This window comes from Rhododendron vialii, chromosome 10a, assembly GCF_030253575.1.
Source record: "Rhododendron vialii isolate Sample 1 chromosome 10a, ASM3025357v1".
NCBI lineage: Eukaryota > Viridiplantae > Streptophyta > Magnoliopsida > Ericales > Ericaceae > Rhododendron > Rhododendron vialii.
This window is the reverse complement of record NC_080566.1, coordinates 32602998-32621573: the sequence shown is the minus strand read 5'-3', so window position 1 is coordinate 32621573 and position 18576 is coordinate 32602998. Positions and strand designations below refer to the sequence as shown.

Below are 18576 nucleotides of genomic sequence, written 5' to 3'. Positions count from 1 at the left end.
CTTATTAGAATCGACTCCACACCACCAATTAACCCCACAACCAACCGCCAAAACCTTAGCCACAATTTCAAAAATTCAAAAGTTCTTTTAACCTCCTCTTTGTAACCTTTTCTTTTTTTTACTACTTTTACTTTCAAAAATTACTTTTAACTCATTCTTTTTTTAGTCATAAATAAATATGCAATAAAGTTCTTTTTTCCTTACTCTTTTCCAAAAATTATTCACCCCAATTTTTTAACTATTTACGAAAATTATTTTAACACCCCCCTGCTTCCCCGCACCCCGCCCCGTTTTTTTATTGTTACTTTCAAATTTAACCCCACAACCAACTGATAGAGGAATTTTGGGTTTCTCCAAATTGATCGGTGGAGAGAAGAGGGGGGAGGATTTTCATCACAGAGAGAGAGAGAGAGAGTATTTGAAAGTAAAAATGGGTCTTAAAGTTATTATTATAAATAGTAAAGATTCGAGTTAAAGTAATTTTTGATAAATAGTAAGAAAAAAATTTTATATCATATTTATTTACTAAAAAAAATAAAGAGTAAAAACAAGAATGCTAAAAAAAACGAGGTTAAAAGTAATTTTGAATTTCTGAAATTAGAGCTAGAGCTTTGGCAGTTGATTGGTGGAGTGGGTTAAAGTTCTAAAAAAAAGAGAGAGAGAGAGAGAGAGAAAAGGCGAAAGGTAAAATTTGACAGTAACAAAAAAGATGGTGGTTAAATTTATTTTTGTAATTATAGTAAAAAATAGAGTTAAAGTAATTTTTGATAAATAGTAAGGAAAAAAAAACTTTATTGCATATTTATTTACCAATAAAAAAAGAAAGAGTTAAAAGTAATTTTTGAATGTAAAAAATAAAAAAAAATAAAAAGTTAATGTCTTCCGTTAGCTCCATCCGTTAGGACTAGACGGAATTGGACGGCAGGGGCCTAATTGCTAACGGAATGCTAAGTTTAGGTGTTTTTTTGTCAATAGTGAAAGTCCAAGTGTTTTTTGGCAAGTTGTCAGAAAGTTCAGAGGTTTTTTTGAAATTTTTCCGAATGAAAATAAGATGCTGTGGAGATTTGCCCGAGCAGAAGCAGAATTGCCCGAGCAAAAGGAGATTTGTCCGAGCAGAAGGAGATTTGCCCGAGTAGAAGCAGAATTGCCCGAGCAAGAGGAAGGCAGCCAAGGCAGAATTCTGGGTTAATGCGCTCAGCATCGATGTCAAGTTCTATGGTCCATCGATGCCGAGCCCCTTAGTGGTCCAGTCTCTTATTCATCTCGGTATCGATGGGATGTAATGTGTTACATCGATGGCGAGCCCCTTAGTAGAGCACTTTAAGGCCGTTGCCATCGATGCCGAGGGGCTTAGCAGGGTATTTTCAGAGCATCTAGGGAATATTCCAGGCGCGGATCTTAGAAGTATAAAAGCTTATTTCATTATTTTAAAAAAAAAACAAGTAGATAGATTCAAGTAGCATAATTTCTAGATCTAGATTAGATTTCATTACAATTCAAATTGTTCTTGAGTGTTCTTCATTTTTCAGTTTTAAATACTTTAATTTCTGCCTTTAGTTGTTAGTTTTTGATATTGTTGCTTTAATTAAAATTGTTTATTTTCTCCCGATCTATCTTAATCTCTAATTTTCTTCTAGTGTTGCTTTTCATTATGCTAAGTAGATTTTTGCTTGCTCCTATCTCTCTAGATATGGGTGAGTAGTTTCAAAGGTTAGGTCATGGGGTGATTAGCACCTCATGGCTCGGGCGAAAATTGCATTTTGCACCCAATAAAGCTTAAAACTTTGATTTGAAAATTGATGTCGGGTTCGGGTTTGTTTGTCAAATCACCGAGGTGTTAACCTCTTTGATCATGTGTAGGTGGGAGCATCGCCTACCCACCACACATGATGCTTAGAGCTCTGTCGCTCGAGGTATTTGCCAAATGAATTCTAGAGCTAGCTTGATTCTCAAACCATTTTATCTTCCGATTTGAGAATTTTAACCAAATATCTTAAATTGTGTAATTGGGTGAAGAGTGTGATTTAGCTTGAGTCTTGAGTGTTAATTTCCTAGACCTAGCCTATCTTTTCTCTAATTAATTCGTTTTTAATTTAGCCCTTTTATTTCCACCGTTTAAAGTAAAACAAAGTTGGCTGTCTAAAAGCCGAAAGCCCTTACTTGCATTTACAAATCCGATCAAGCCATATAATTATTCCCTTGGGTACGATCCCGGATTTCCGATTTACTATGCTTCAATCGATGTGTTAAACCCTACGCTTGGAGTATTATTCCACATATCACCATTGGAGTAAGCGAAGCATGAGGTGACAAGTTTTAATTTTTTAGTATCCAATTTTGATTATGCCATTAGAAATACCCTAGTTTTTAGGAAAGTTAAAATGTGATTGTTGTCATGAGTCTCATGACTAAGCTAGGGATTGATCGTTGAAGGCTCTTAAGACTATATGCGCTCGACGAGATCTAAAAAATAAATGAGGTCAATCTTCAAATTGAGCTTGGAAAGGAGCTAAAAATTGATGGGACTAAACCGCCCAATCCCATTGATCCAATTCCTTCTTGAGCCCATAGACGAGCCAATAGCACCGGCCCTCTCTGTAGCGGCTCGTTTGTTAGCTATCAAAATTTTTAGAGGGAATAAATGGGATATATATATATATACACACACACACACACACACACTCGGGATCCAATGAGGGATCCCGCACGGGCTTACCGTGTGGGACTCCCCTTTCTCGATTGAATTGCGACGATCCGAGCCGCTCAAAGTGTGCAGAACGTGATTTTAAGGGTACCCGCGAGAAATCGGCAAAAAAGATGATCGGGAAGGACTTGATCCGAACAGTTTTTTACTGAACCGTTCAATAAAAAACTGTTCGGATGAAGCCTTTCCTGATCATTTGTATTGCTGATTTCTCGCAAGTACCCTTAAAATCACGTTCTGATCACTTTGAGCTGCTCGGATCGTCGTAATTCGATCAGGAAAGGGGAGTCCCACACGGTAAGACCGTACGGGATCCCTTAGGAGATCCGGACTAATATATATATACAGTTATTTTCAAATAAGGAGGTCCTTATTTTAGTTAAAATAAGGACCTCCCCATTTCTCCCATTTTCCGATTGAATTTCAATGATCCAAGCCGCTCAATATGTTTAGAACGTGATTTTAAGGGTACGCGCAAGCAATCGGCAAAAAAAATGACCGGGAAGGGCTTGATTTGAGCAGTTTTTATTTGAACCGTTTGATAAAAACATAACAAAAACTGCTCGGATGAAGCCCTTTCCGGTTTTTTTTTTTGCTGATTTCTCGCGGGTACCCTTAAAATCACGTTCTGAATACATTGAGCGGCTTGGATCATCAAAATTTGATTGGGAAATGGAGGTCCTTATTTTATTAAAATAAGGTGGTCCTTAGGAGAAGGGGACTATATATATATATATATATATATATATATATATATATATATATATAGGAATTATTTATAATGTTTATTTGGATAAGGGGCATATGGATGAATAATGGCATTTTCAGTTCATTTTTGTAAATAAAATAATGACAAAGTTATAATTTTTAAGGTGAAAATAGAGAGGGATATAAATTGGATGGGGTGTCTAAAAAGGACGGATATAAATATTTTCCACAATTCTCACCGCCTTCCATATTCGGCTCACAAATTCCAAATATGAAAAGGAGGTGTCCGGCTCACAAATACCGAATATGACAAGGAGGAATTGCTTATCCGGCCGAATTTCTTGTGGCTTTCCATTGACCCCTAGCAAACATGCCAGGATCAGTTTCTTATTGTAGCGAATCCTAAGTTTTTGTCAAAGTCTATTGACTGGACACCTCACCCACCAAATTTACCAAAAATCTCATCCCATTACCCTTATGCCTGTCAGAAAAAAACCAAATCTCATCCCCGTATGCCTGTCAGAAAAACGGATGGGAATAGTTGTCATTTATTCATGATTTTGTACGTTATTCTATCAACAAATATATGACACAAATTGTCAATATCCAAATCCGAAATCCTCGCTTCTACAAAACAATGACCAAAGAAGAATAAACCCAAAAAAATCCTGTTATTTTTGGCTTCCTCACCACCGTCTTTTGTGAGCATTAGCTAACAGACAAATCACCAGAAAAAACACGGCATAAAACTGGACAGAGATATACTGGACTAGAAACACTTTAAAAACAGGGAGGGGAATAATTGCCCTTTATTCATTATTTTGTCTAATACGTAGTAACATACAAATCGTCTATCAACAAATATACGACACAAATTGTCAAATAAAAGAAGGCGAAATTTCTCGCCTCTACAAAATATTGATATTGAAAAAAAAGGAAGGAAAAAAAATCAGTTCTTTTTGGCTTCCTCGCCACCGTATTCCAAGTATGCCTTCTTTCTCCTGTCGGCATTAGCTAACAGACCAATCACGAGAAAACACGCGGCGTAAACCCCATGGATCCTCCAGTTAGTCCTGGGCGGCTGGCGCAACACGACCCTATGGAACACCGTCATGTAGCAGTGCAGCCCAACGGCAAGGCCCACGAGCGTCTGGGCCAGGCCCAGCATCTTCGAGCCCAGCCCAGACTCCGTCGCGAAAACCAGCACGAGATACATCAGCAGCAGCAGAAGGTACAACACGTAACCCAGGGTCTGCAGCACCTGCAGCCAGACGTAGGTGGACCGCGACGTAGCGTAGAAAAACCCCAGGGGCTCGAGGCCGGTCACCAGGGAGGACAAGCAGAGGATGGAGAAGTAGATGGAGAGGTAGAGGTGGATGAAAATGAGGATTTTCTGGAGAGAGAAGTAGGCTTTGATCTTGGTGAAGATGAGAGAGACTAGAACTAGTGGGATCAAAATGAAAGCAAACGAGACTATGGAGGCTATGGTTGGGGCGTAGCTTGTGCCCACGAAGGGTTTGAACCCTTTTGTTATCTCTTTGTGGCTTCTGGTTAGGTAGATTTTGGAAGTGGTTGAAATCTTCTCCAAGTCTGGGAAGAGTGCTGCTTGTAGCTTGGAAGGTAGGTCTCTGAAATCTTCTACCAAATCATCCACAACATCATCTTGTTCGGTTGGTTTTTGGGTCTTGTTTGGCTTGGGTTTTTTCTCTGTTTCTTGGTTTTTGGATTTGGTCTCATTGAGAGCCTTGTCTAGTTGGGTTTTGGGCTGTTTTGGGGACATGGGTTTTGTTGTTTTGTTCTTTGGCGAGCTTGGTTTGAGTAGATCCAAGGGTTTCTTGGCTAGATTTGAACTGGGTTTGGTCGAGTTCGATGCCTTCGAGGTGGAATTAAGCTTCTTGAGCTTGATTTTGATGGTGGGAATGGTTTCCATGGTTGAATTCTTATTGGGTTTGATGAGCTTGGTCTTGTTTTTGGTAGATTCCAAGGACACGAGCTTCGTAAGCTCTGTTTGGTTTTTGGCTAAACCAGACGTGGTTTTCAACAATTTGGTTTGGTTCTTGCCCGAGTCTGTGGTGGCGGTTTTGATCAATTTGGTTTGGTTTTTGGTGGAGGGTTTGATAAGTTTGGTTTGGTTTTTGGTGGTGGTGGTGGACTTGTTCTTGATTGGTTGATCTTCTTCTTTCTGTACCTCTAACATTCTTCTTTTATTTGAGGACTCATGGCTCAGAGAGTGGGCTTCAGTGTGGGCACAAACTAATACAGAAGTGAAGAAAAGTAATAACAGAGAAGTGGAAAGAATGAGTACCTTTCTGAAACTGAAGTACTGCAGCGGTGGAGCCATATGTTATGAATTATCAGATGTCTGTAGATCTATTGAGGATTACAAGACTCAGATCCCCAGTTTAGTTGTGAATTTTATAGAGGAGAGAGAGAGACAGATGGATATGTAGGTGAGTATGTGAAAGCTTTAAGGGAAGACTTTAATGGGAAGGAGATGGGATGAGTAACGAAATCATCAGTCACATGGTGCCACTGCACTCAACCACCCGTACGCGCTCTCTCTCTCCCTCTCTCTCTCTCTCTCTCGTGTGGAAGACATTTTCTTGGGCACCTGTTAAGTAGTAAACCGCACTTTCATTAAACAACTTGGTCCCGTTCCGCAACGGGAAAAAAGTCTTTATTTTTTAAAAATAGAATTTTAAGTTTAAAAATTATAAATTTATTGAAATCTAAAAAATATGCAATATGGATTTTATTTGAAAAATTTCATCAAGATCTTTTATACGATGAAAAAAAATTGAAAATTTATTTTTCATTTACATTATTCGTTTTGTCTTTATTTAAAAAAAATTTGCGTTTGTTAGTGTTGCGTCAAAATTTATGTAATATGCGTTCGTTTCGACGAGAGAAATAAAAAAAATAAAACTTTTACATAAGTATTTTAAAAAATATCCAAGAAAAACTAAAAAAATTGAGTAGCTTCAAATTACCCGTAATAACTTTAATACTCCCTCCGTCCCCTTTTTAATGTCCAGTATTTCATTTTGGGCTGTCCCTTAATAAGTGTCCATTTTGTAAAGTTAGTGGATAAAAGTAAGTATATTTCTCATTTTGCCCCTAAAAATAGATTCTTTTTTGAAAAGTTAGTGAGTAAAAATATAATGATGATGTCTCCATAGAGGGTAAGTAGGGAAAGTAGAGGTAAAAGTTGATGTGAGAGGTGTAATGATGATGTTTTTTTAATAAGTTGGAGTTACGAAGTGGGACACTTAAATAGAGACGGAGATAGTAATTTTTTTCATCAATGATTATACTCATTTCTCTGTCTCTCTCTATTTTTTACCCCAAAAATCTCACTCAAAACCCAAACACCTCGTTTTCGGTGTCGATCCCTCTAGTTTTAGTGTCTTCTTTCCTTCCGATTTTCGAAGTATAAGCGGGAGATGGAAGAGACAACATTAAAACGAAATGAAAGGGTAAGGTTCAAATTGCTAAAACTAAAGCTACATAAGCAAAAATTAAATCTCAGTAATATCAAGGGGACCAATAAATTAAAGTACCCTTAAAAGGACCACAAACCTTTCGAGATCTTCACAAGGGACTTGAAAATGACATAACTAGTCACCTTTAAACTAGCTTCCTAAAGAGAGTTTTTTTTTTTGGCCACACGGTATAGTAACGGCGGTTAGCGGGATGTGTTATGTTAGCATAGGAGATTGAATAAATTATCCATAGCCCTGATCTCAAACTGTCTATGGACAGACTTGAACCTCCACCTCCAAAAAGAGGAGAGTGGTAGGCAACCAACTGCACTAGGTAGTGGTCCCTAAGAGAACTTTGTTTACATACCGTAGACTTGGTTGACAATTCATGGCAGGTCAAAGATAAAGAAAATAGTCCGGTTGGTTGGTGGATTTGCTTCCTACACAACTGACTAGGGTTCAATTCTTAATTGGGGTCAACATGCAAGAAAGTGATTTTTGGGATTTTCCTAGCTAGTTTCGACGTGGATAACCTCTCTTTTTGACCAGATTATAAAGAAAATTAGTTAAGATGCGCGTAAATTGCCCGGACACCCAAGACCATGAAAAGAAAAAAAAAAGAAAGAGAGAATGAATTGAACAGCTACCTACCTACCTGCCTAATGCGAATGAACTAAATGCCGACTTTGGGCTTGCAAGTCACAAATGCAAATGTGCTGCTATTGGTACATACAATTTGTATATATAGATTTTGTGAAGTCTAATTCGGGTCCCATAAAGATGATCCGAACCGCTCATTATTTTTAAAACATCTTTTTATGGGGCCCTGTAAAAAATCAGCTCAATCTGATATCGGTAAGGATTTTTTCTGAATTTGTAGGGGCGAAACTAAGTAGTTAAGTAGTTTTGCCTCCACAAATTAAGAAAAAATCCTTACCGATATCGGGTTGTGCTGATTTTTTACAGAGCTCCATAAAAAAATGTTTGAAAAATAATGGGTGGTTTGAATAATTTTTGTGGAACCCGAGGTGGGCCCCATAAAACTGATATGTACATTTCATATGTACTCCTAGCATTTTTGCAAATAATGCCCAAATGGTATTACAAGTTAGCACCTACTTGATATTTGACTAGGATATGTGAGTATTACTGGTCTTGAAGCCATGGAATTTGGGATATTAATGGCCAAGTATATTAATAGTAGTAGTACATTACCACCTACCTTTGGACTCCATTGTTGACGCGTCTTAACTAGCTAGGTGATCATGAAGATACTAGTAATATAGTACAGAGGGATATGCATGCTTATCAAATTGATTATGATCTGGCAAAACCTTGCTTCCAGGCGTGAGAACACAATTTTTGAATTACTTGACTTTTAAGTGCACTTAATTCATTTTAAAAAAGCATAAAAAAATGTACGTACGTTTGGTTGCTATTTACACCCTATGTGTGGATAAATTTTTGACGTTGAATTTGTTGCACATAACCAACATCGATCTGCTTTGTGAAAGATTGCATCTGCACCCAATTTCGTATAATTTGAGAGGCATGGATGTAATATTTGTCAAGCTCTACAAGATTAATGGTTTGATTTTAATTTTTGGATTGAAATGAAACCCATATTAAAGGCAAAACAAGACCTATTGTCATTGAGTCAAACTCTATTAATATGGATGAAAAAATATGATTATAATGCACGTAAGTCCACAAAGCAACCACTTTGTTTATGAAAACCATTAATAATATTATAAATTCTAAATAGATATTTTTTTGTGGAATTGTGCAGATGTTGATATTGACATTTAGGCTCCGTTTGTTTGGACGTAAAATATTTTACCTATTTTTCAGTGTTTGATTGTGTAAAAAATGAGAAAAATATTTTACATGTAAAATATTTTTCATTAATTGGATGAAAATGACTTACCCTTAAATCTTCCATAAGTTATTTTCCGAAATGAACTCGCTGCCTTGTACTGCAATTCTCACTGCTCAGTTTTCTCGATCGTCTATCCTGACCCACGTTCAATTCCAATAATCTCATATCTCTCCACCGTTTAAACTCTCCATCTCCCTCTCTACACTATTTTGTTGATTTCTGAAAATATTTTCAAGTGCCAACCAAACACCGAAAAATAAAAGTTTGAAGTTTATTTTCTGAAAAAATATTTTACATCGTAAAACATTTTACATCGAAACAAACGGAGCCTTAAATTTGGATGGAGATGGGTTAAGTTCCTTTTCATACATCTATCCTCTCCACCCCTTAAGACTCCTTTATTTGGTCCCACTTTGAGTCCACAATAATGATCCCAACTATTCATCTCGTAGATACAGCAAAGGAAGTCATCCACACTGTTTGCTCAAAAAACGTAATGTACCCTGCGTTCAGGGAACGTTGAGTTCGAGTGATGAGGGCGTGCCATGACCGTGCGTGGTCCAAACGGATTAAGGTGTCGTAGTACCCTGATCTGACTTATTCGTGCAAGTGATTGTTTCATAATTGTGGGACCGCTTTTCCACCATCTCTCATAAAACCAATTGGTGTTAGCAAATTTTCAATTAAGTCTTTTATGACATTCGACATCGCACCCGCAAGTCTGTTTTTAGAGCGGTCGTAGGGAGTAGCATTCTGTAACCAAATCTGTCACGCCATCAATTTTCAACATAAATATCAATGATTTTCGTAATAAGAATTCTCACATTAATCCGTACGATACCCAAAAGAGTTCAACATTCCATTTTCGTAATTGCATTTCAAAGTCCAATAATTCCCAAAATATTACATCACTGGCTCAACGGCCTCAAATTGACATAAGTATCAAGTGTCAAGAGAGTAAATGTTCCTTAGTCAAAAGAATTACAACTTAAATTACAAATACATCTTTCAAAAGGAATTTATAAAGATGAATTGGTAACTCCTTTGGTTAGCTTTCAAAAAGGTATGTCCACATTCCAAGCATTCTAGTCATGCAAGCTACTGATCCGGGTTAGCACCTGAAAATTATATAAGGCTTGAGCTACACTAGCCCAGTGGAAAATTCTACGTAAACTCTACATGCGAATGAGCAATACGGAAGAACAAATGATAGAAACCAAACGACAACGGTTGCAAGCACAACTTATCATGACCAAAGTGTCCAACTATCACCGATCCTTCTTCTCGACATACTCTTAAGTTTTGTTCATTCTATTCGTGTTGCAACATCTTGTATCTTTTATGTGTCTGAACCGAAACTCCTGCCGGGCCAATTATGGGATCCCGCTATCCTCTACCAAGCGCCCACCTTGTAGGTTAAGCCTTGAGTGTTCAATACGAGCATTAGCTCCTGCCGGGTCAATTATGGGATCCCGATATCCCCTACCAGGCACCCACCCAACGATGGGCCCCGAGTGTTTGCGTGTCATTCACATACTCATGTGTATCGTTCGTATTTCAACGTGCAATAACTTACATTTCTCATTTCTTAACTCAACGAATTCATTCAAGTCCATCGGATACCACTCTTGTATGAAACAAAAAATACTCTCCAAAACACTTGAAATAATGCATAAATAAACTCATTAGAGTCGATGAGAAGCTCCAAAAAGTGATTTGGAAGATGTAGGAAAAAACAGCTCCTAGACAATGTGCCTACCGGTAGAAGAGGAGAATTTTGCATTTGTCCTACCGGTGGGTGAAATTCCTACCGGTAGAATTTGGAAACAGAAAGGCCAATATTTTGAACGTAAGAATCTTGTACTTGGCCTATTGGTAGATGGAAAGTTCTTACCGGTAGAAAATGGAAAATTTGAGCTGCTGCAGTATGTTTGAGTTGGTTATGAAGAATTTCTCGCTTGTCCAACCGGTAGGTGAAAAGTTCCTACCGGTAGGGAGAGTGTTTTTCAGGCAATTTTGATAGAATTTTTAGATTTCGATCCAATCTCAATAACAACCAATACAAGCTCAAAGATGACATAAGAACACTCAAATAACATATAAAGAGATGTAGAATTTCCTACCTCGAGTATCCAAGCCGAAACCGAAGAGATTGAGCAAGCCCAAGCTTCCGAAATCCAAAACGAGCTAAATACACCGAACCGAGCTCTATCCAACGTGATACGAGGCCGAATACGCTAGTAGAGATGAAGTTAAGGTTGATTGTTGTGGGTTTGAAGTTTGGAGGTGAATTTTTGGGTGTGGGAGATGGATAGATGGAGCGAGAGAGAAAGAACGGGAGAGAGAGAGAGAGAGAGAGATGGGGGAAATGGGAAATAATTTCCCCGGGCACACACACATATACACACATGCACTAAATCACACTAACACCCATATTTTTCAAACTCTTTCACATTTAACCTCCACATTCACATTTACATCATTTTCTACCCTTTTTTCCTCAATTACAAACATTAAAATTAACTAATGAAATTTAAGGGTTTCTACAAAATCCATGAGGGCATTTCGGGCCCAACAATCCCTTCCTCATCATGACGCTCCCGCGACTCGAGCTCATGACTTTCAGGCTCTGATACCACTTATCGAACCGCAGGGAATGACATTGTGTAACCAAATCCATGGGGGCACTTCGGGCCCAACAACAACCTTTTGGGAAAGGCCGTGAGAATTGGTTCGAATTTGCCTTACTCGTGAAGGACTTAGTATTTAGTGAATAACAAAATGAAATAAGAAACAAACGTAGCCACTTGTATTTCAGCGAATAAAGTGGAAGAGTACATGAGCAGAAAAAAGATAAAGTGTTGGGAAGCAAAAAGACTAGTATTGAGTGATGAGGCAAGCCTTGGGCCTGCCCTGTTTTCCCCTATTTATACCAGTAAAGACTCTAAAAACAGCAGATAAGGCCTTGAAAGTACTCCACGTGTCCTCTGCAAAAAACTACTCCCAACTGATTCAAAATAGCTAAAAATATGTACTGCCGTTGATATTGGTGGTAACTCCCCTAATTGATGCCGCGTGGCTCTTTGAATTGGTCAAAAAGTGACAACTTCTATTTTTTAGGGCCTTCTCCCACATTCAAGCATGCACGAACCATTTCAACTATAAACATGGCTCACTCACGCTCCATGTGGCAATAACTTCCTAACAGTCATAGTGGAGGACTATTCCCTGAATATGCCTTGAAAAGTGTCAACACTCCCTTGAATTTAGGCTCTGAGAATGTGTAACGATCCTAACCCACTCTAGTAGGTTTTAGCCGTAACAAAGCACCGATGAAACCATCATCAAGGCCATATTAACCCTACTACATCTCATAATCATAAAATTAAAAGGAATAAGAGTGTGTAATCAATGGAGGCATGACCTGTGCAGTCAAGTATAATGAGAACTTACATTTACAAAAGACTATAAACCCCAATACACACCTCAAAGTTGTGCTTAGACATAAAGTATAGCAAGTAACTTACAAGTAATTACATAGTTCAAACGAATAACACGAAAGTACATTTCATAACCGCAAACTATTCCCCACGTCTCGAATCCACAAACAAGTGCCACACCATCTTACTTCTTATTTCCTGAAAGGTGGAACATTTACATAAGCCAAAGCTCGTATGAATGATTAATACGCAATTCACATGCTTTCCATGGACAATGATTAAACCATTTGAAAAGGAATCTCATTTCATAGCAACATAACATAGTAATGCAAATCCTCTATTCATTTCATGTCTACCAGGCGTCCCCGGTAGTGGATAAGTTAAGACGTCTTTCATTATCCGATATAATAGCCATGTTTTGCTAGCCTTTTAACACGTGTCCCCTAGCAAGCTGGGACGTGGGAGGAGGCCATTAATAGATATAAAACATGTCAACCTTTCATTGATATTCCATGGAGTTCATATCAAAGTATAAAACATCATTGAAGCGAAAAGCTTATAACAAACCATGTGTTTTGGGTATTAATCACTCACCTTGGTCCGAGCTTCTAAACCACGTTCCCTACATAAGCATATAAGGTAATTTTAATTCAGATTCAATGAAACACATTTAGACATCTAAATACTTTCATTAGATCTCCCTAGTAGCTCACAAAGGTCTAAGGTTAAGGTCCCAATCTAAGTAAACTCGAAACCTAACAAAACTGCAAAATCGGTATGGAGTCCAAAAATCAGTCTCTGTATTTTGGCTATAGAATTTGATAGGATTGGAATTAGATGCTGGGACTATCACCATTGAAAAGTAGACTTTCAGGGCATCAATTTCAACATAAAATTTGCCCTAATTGGAGTCCGGATGACAAAAATATGCTTATCCAAAGTTCAGACTGTCAATCTATCCAGTTCAGCGATTTTTCTACAATTCATACCCTAAACTCACCAAAACTCCTACAAATCATGCTCTAACTCGTGGTTATTAAGGAGCCACATAAGATACTTCAATTTCATGGATTTAAACAAGTTCCAAACATCAAATTCAAGGGTTTCAGTGATGGGTTCTTGAGTTCTCTATGAACTCACCCAAATTCAATTAATTTTAGAACCATCTTACAAGAACATGGAATTCAACAATTAAGACATGAGATTCAACATCCAGAGTATGGTAAATACCTAATTGAACTTCAATTCTTCAATTCAAGGCAACTAGGTTTCCCCCTTGATTTTCCCCCCTCCTCCTCCTTCTACGGTCCCATCTCTCTCTCTCTCTCTCTCTCTCTCTCTCTCTCTCTCTCTCTCGGTGAAAAGAACAAGGGAAAGAACATAGAACCTCTCCCTCTCCCTCTGAAGCAGTGAAGATAGGAATGAAGGAAAAGAATGTCATAGAACTCCCTTTTGTTTTATCAGACTTGGGAAAATTATTGTGTGTGGTGCAACCACTTGCTATCATATACCCTCAGGCTAATTAAATCAAGTCTAAACCACACAATTAACCAAAACTCAACACGTACTCCAATCATAAATTAATTAAGGATCCGGAATACTACAGAATGCGACATGTGTCGCATGTCTTCAAACCACTTCCTTTAAGCTCAAATTGATTGTAGACGTTGATTGAAAACCAAAACCCCTGATGGTTGCCACGTGGCCCTTTGAATAGGTCAAAAGCTAGTAAAAATTCTATTTTTTAGGGACTATTCCTTGATTTTGCTCATCCCACTAATCATATTCAACTGAAACGTGCTTCATTAAGTGCCATGTGGCATTCATTCCTCACGTATTTGGCCCCGTTCCACATTCCAAAATAAGTACTTAAAAAACAAGAACCTATTTTCAAGCTTAAAAATAATGGGTTTACGAAAATAAATTTTCATTTTTTTTATTTTAATAAACTTATTATTTTTAAACTTGAAAATTGCAAATAAGTACTTTTTTTAAGGGGTAAACCAGAATACCACCTTAGCCTTTTTTATGCTTAAAATCTAGGAGAATAAAGGAATATTCCCTGATAATCTGCTTGTGAATGCAATTAGATCCTGAAAAATCTCAACTGCCCTAAAAAGTAGGAGTTTGTTGTTGGATATTAGGATAGGGCAAATCTAGTGTACCATTGTTATTTTGGGATTGGTTCTTCAATCATTGATCATTTCGCATTTGGACTTGATCAACTTTGACTTTCTAGTAGACCAACCAAGCGGGCCCACTTGATTTTGACTCTTTGTTGACTATGAGTTCGGGCCCACTTGCCATGTGACACTTAATCATTGGCTCTTTTCAAAAGTGTCAAAAATGGTTATAAACACACGCTAAAAATTCAATATCAATAATTGTGCGAACAATTTACGTTGTATTTTATGAAATAGACGGCAAGTATAATTGTTAAACTTACATTGACTATTTCATGCGAAATGTTCATGTGCCTATTTGTTATCCAATCAAGCCTATTGTTGCATGGATGTTCTTCTTTGCAATAACTACGAGATAAATGGTTGAGATCATTGTTGAGAGTCCGAAGTGCAATCTAGAAAAAGAAGTCTTAAGGGTACTCAGGACAGAGACATGAAGAGAAGCTCAACCCGATGAGACTAACAGTTTATTACAAGTTTTCAATACGCATTGGGAAGCATGGGGAAAATTAAAATTCCCTTGGATTGGTTCCCATGCACGCCGAGTATTCAATTGAAGCATAGGGCTGTATATATCAATTATATTCTCCAATCGTGTCTATTTTACAAACAAATTCCGTTAAGTGTTTGAGTTCCACCCACACTTTTGCAATGCGTATGGAACCCCAACACCTTTTTTTTTCCGGTCAATCGAAAATTTAACCCCAACACTTACGTAAGCATGTGCGCATGAGCTCAGGTGCAGAATTCGATGTAAAGATATGACATTTGACAGGCATTGACTACGAGGTAGGCCAGAAAGAAGCCCTTTTTAGGCAAAGACAAGAAATAGATGGCAGGATTAGGCAAAAAAATGTGGGAGCTATACATCCGTCTCAATTAAACGGGTCCCTCCCTAGCTAGCTAGGCTGCCTCGGATGCTTCCTATCTTAATCTCGGGAGGTGGGAGGTAGTGATCAAAAAAGTTGCTAGCCAGAGCCCTCTGAAAAATGGTGGGATCATGAATATTCCCCTCGTTAAAGTGGCTGCACAAACTCAACAAGGGTTGTCTCCGTTGGTTAAGGAGGTTTGCTTCAGTCTTAGAGGTTTGAATTTGATTCTTAGGAGATAGGCTAATCACTAAGAGCATCCACAATTTAATAATCAAAATTAAAAGGTTGCTAAAGTTAGTAATGTTTGTTCAAAAAAGTGCTCACATTGTAATAACTAAACTTAATAACCTCTTAACAACTCATCAAATTTTGGCCTTTGAATAAACAAAACTAGCAACCTTTTTACCAATAATCAAATTTAATGGTCTCCACATTTTCTCAATCAAGTACACCCATCATTACATAAAAACCTTCTCTCTCAACAATGTTTCTAGAAAATTATTTTTAAAAACTGTTTTTTTTTTCAAAAACTTTTTAAAAAATCAGTATTTAGAAAAAAAAAATTATAAGTGTTTTTACACAAAAAAATGTTGATTCTAACAGTTTTTCAAAAAAAAAAAAAAACTGTTTTCTTTTTGAAAAAAACTATTTTCAATTTTTTTTTTCACTAAACTATTTTCTTAAAAAAAAAAAACTGTTATTTTTTTTTCAAAAAAAGTATTCAAATTATTGTCAAAAAATTTACTCCTTCCGTCCCCTTATTATAGTCCAGTATTTCATTTTGGGCTGTCCCTTAATAAGTGTCCATTTGGTAAAGTTAGTGGGTAAAAGTTGGTACATTGTCTATTTTGTCCCTAAAAGTATATTCCATTTTGAAAAGTTAATGAGTAAAAAGTGTAATGATGATGGGTAAGTAGGGAAAGTGGAGGAAAAAATTGATGTGAAACGTATAATGATGATGTTTTTTTAATAAGTTAGAGTTATGAAGTAGGATATTTAAAAAGGGACGGAGGGAGTAGTTTTTAGAATTTTGTAGTTTAAAAAGGTGATATGAAAAGTTTTGGTTATCCAATTTTGATTATTACATTGTGGACCTCTACATTGCTAACCTTAGCAATGTCTTAAATGGATAATCAAAAGATGATGTGGCAACTTTTGGTTATTCAATTTTGATTATTACATTGCAGATGCTCTAAGGAAGTAAAAGTCTATGTGGGTAGTCTTATGGACGTGTCCAGTGGTTTCCCCTCCTAGCTATTTCTAGAGGTGTCAAATAGGCCGTGCCGGCACGGCACGGCACGACACAAGCACGGGGCAGCGCGGCACGTCACAGGCACGGTATTGGCTTGGCACGGCACGACACAACACGATTGTAGTAGGCCCGGGGCACGGCACGAAAGTTGGCTTAGCACGGCACGGCACGACACGGTCGTAGATGGGCACGACACGGGCACAAAAAGTGGACAGGAACGGCACGGCACAATTCTAGCAAGGCACGGGCACGGGCATGGACACGACCCGGCACGACATGGGCACAAAAGGGCACGGCACGAGGCACAGAAAAAAAAATTAAATAAGCCAAATAACTTTTTTTTTTAATTTTAAAAAAATTAAACAATTTCTATTCTGTAAAAAATATTTGTTAAACAACTAAGATATTTAATTTTTTTAAAAAAATAATTTATTAAAAAATCATGTTTTTAAAAAATTATTTTTTCACTTTTAAAAAACTATCAAATTTTATTCGATAAAAATATTTGTTTTGTTTTTGTTAGTAAAATTAAATAGGCTTTGGACCTTTGGTTTGCAAATTTAACATTACAATACAAGATAACAAGTAAAATTAAAAAAACTTATCAAAATATTTATGGTGCAAGAGTCATTTAATATGAAAGGAAACGTGCAAAAGTCATATATTATTTACACCAAATCTAACAAAAAATAAAAAAAAAGTGTTAAACAAAAAAGAAAAAAAATACATAGTAGAAATAAGTGAAAAAAATATATAAATAAGGGTTAGCTGGACAGCCTGGACTAGGATAATAGGACCATTTATAATATGTTATTTTTTTAATTGTTAAATTTTACTTCATTAAGACCAAGAATTTCTTTTTAATTAGGGGTTGTAATATGTTATTTTTTTAGTTAAATTTTTTTGGCGTGCCATGGTATATGAAAATACAGCGTCCATTGTTATTTTTCTCCTTTCATTGTGAATTGTCCTCTCCTTTTTCTCTTCTGCAAGTTACAAAGTGATTATAATATTTTGAGACAGAGTGTAGACCTTTTGCCTAACATAATTTTCGTGCACTAGCAGGAGCGTAAAACGGTAAATTTTTTTTTAAGAAAACACCTTAAACTATTCAAATGTGTGACAATAAGAATTGAAAGCATAACTGCAGATTGATTGAGCCCTTTACCAAACTCGCTTGTATACTAACCAAAAAGTTGTCTAAGATTTATTAAGTAGGAAGCTGGAAAAGCGAGAAAAAAGAGGGGACGTTCAAAGAAAAAGAAGGAAAAAGAAGGGGCAACCGAGTTGAATAGCAACTTCGCTCTCTCTCTCTCTCTCTCTCTCTCTCTCTCTCTCAAACACACACACCCATCCCTTGTTTTTTATGAGAATGCAGTGAATGCAAGGATCTCTCTATCTTTGCCCAATGTCGCTGAGTTTTCAATATGCCAAAAAACCAAATGTATACAATGGTTGCATGTTTGATGCAAGATTAGTTATGCCTTAAGTCAACCCACATATATTAGGGCAGACTAAAATGACACGACTTAAAACGGCACGGCCTGGCCCGATCCGACACGACATGAATAAGTAAATGGGCCGGCACATCTTGACATGATTGAAAACGGCACGACACGACATGATTTAAGAACACGGGCCGGCACGACACGACACGATTTAAGAAAACGGACCGGCACGACACGACATGATTGAAAACGGCACGACACGACACGATTTAAGAAAATGGACCGGCACGACACGACACGATTTCAGAAACGGGCCGGCACGACACGACACGATTAGCAAATGGCACAGCACAACAAAACACGATTTAAGTAAACGGGCCGGCACGACGCGGTCCGATTGACAAACGGCACGACACGACACGATTTAAGTAAATAAAGTAAACGGGCCGACACGGCACGGCACAAAGCACGGTTAGCACGAAGTTAAACGGGCCGTGCCGTTAACACCTCTAGCTGTTTCTCACTGTTTTTCGTGGGTGTTGGTTCATCACGGCTGGCCCTAGGAGGTGAAAGCCCATGTAGGTAGCCTTATGGGCGCATCCAGTGGT

At 37.6% G+C, this 18576-nt stretch overlaps 1 protein-coding gene across 1 annotated transcript; it reads right to left on the bottom strand.

The window, feature by feature from the left end:
* Positions 1–4191: 4191 nt before the first annotated feature.
* Positions 4192–6691, bottom strand: LOC131302464 (uncharacterized). The gene has a single exon (XM_058329129.1). The coding sequence runs from the start codon at positions 5751–5753 to the stop codon at positions 4362–4364; it is 1392 nt and encodes a 463-aa protein (XP_058185112.1). The 5' UTR covers positions 5754–6691; the 3' UTR covers positions 4192–4361.
* Between the last annotated feature and the right edge of the window lie 11885 nt (positions 6692–18576).

Coding starts and splice junctions, on each gene's coding strand:
- LOC131302464 (XM_058329129.1), bottom strand. CDS start 5,753: ATGGCTCCACCGCTGCAGTACTTCAGTTTCAGAAAGGTACTCATTCTT.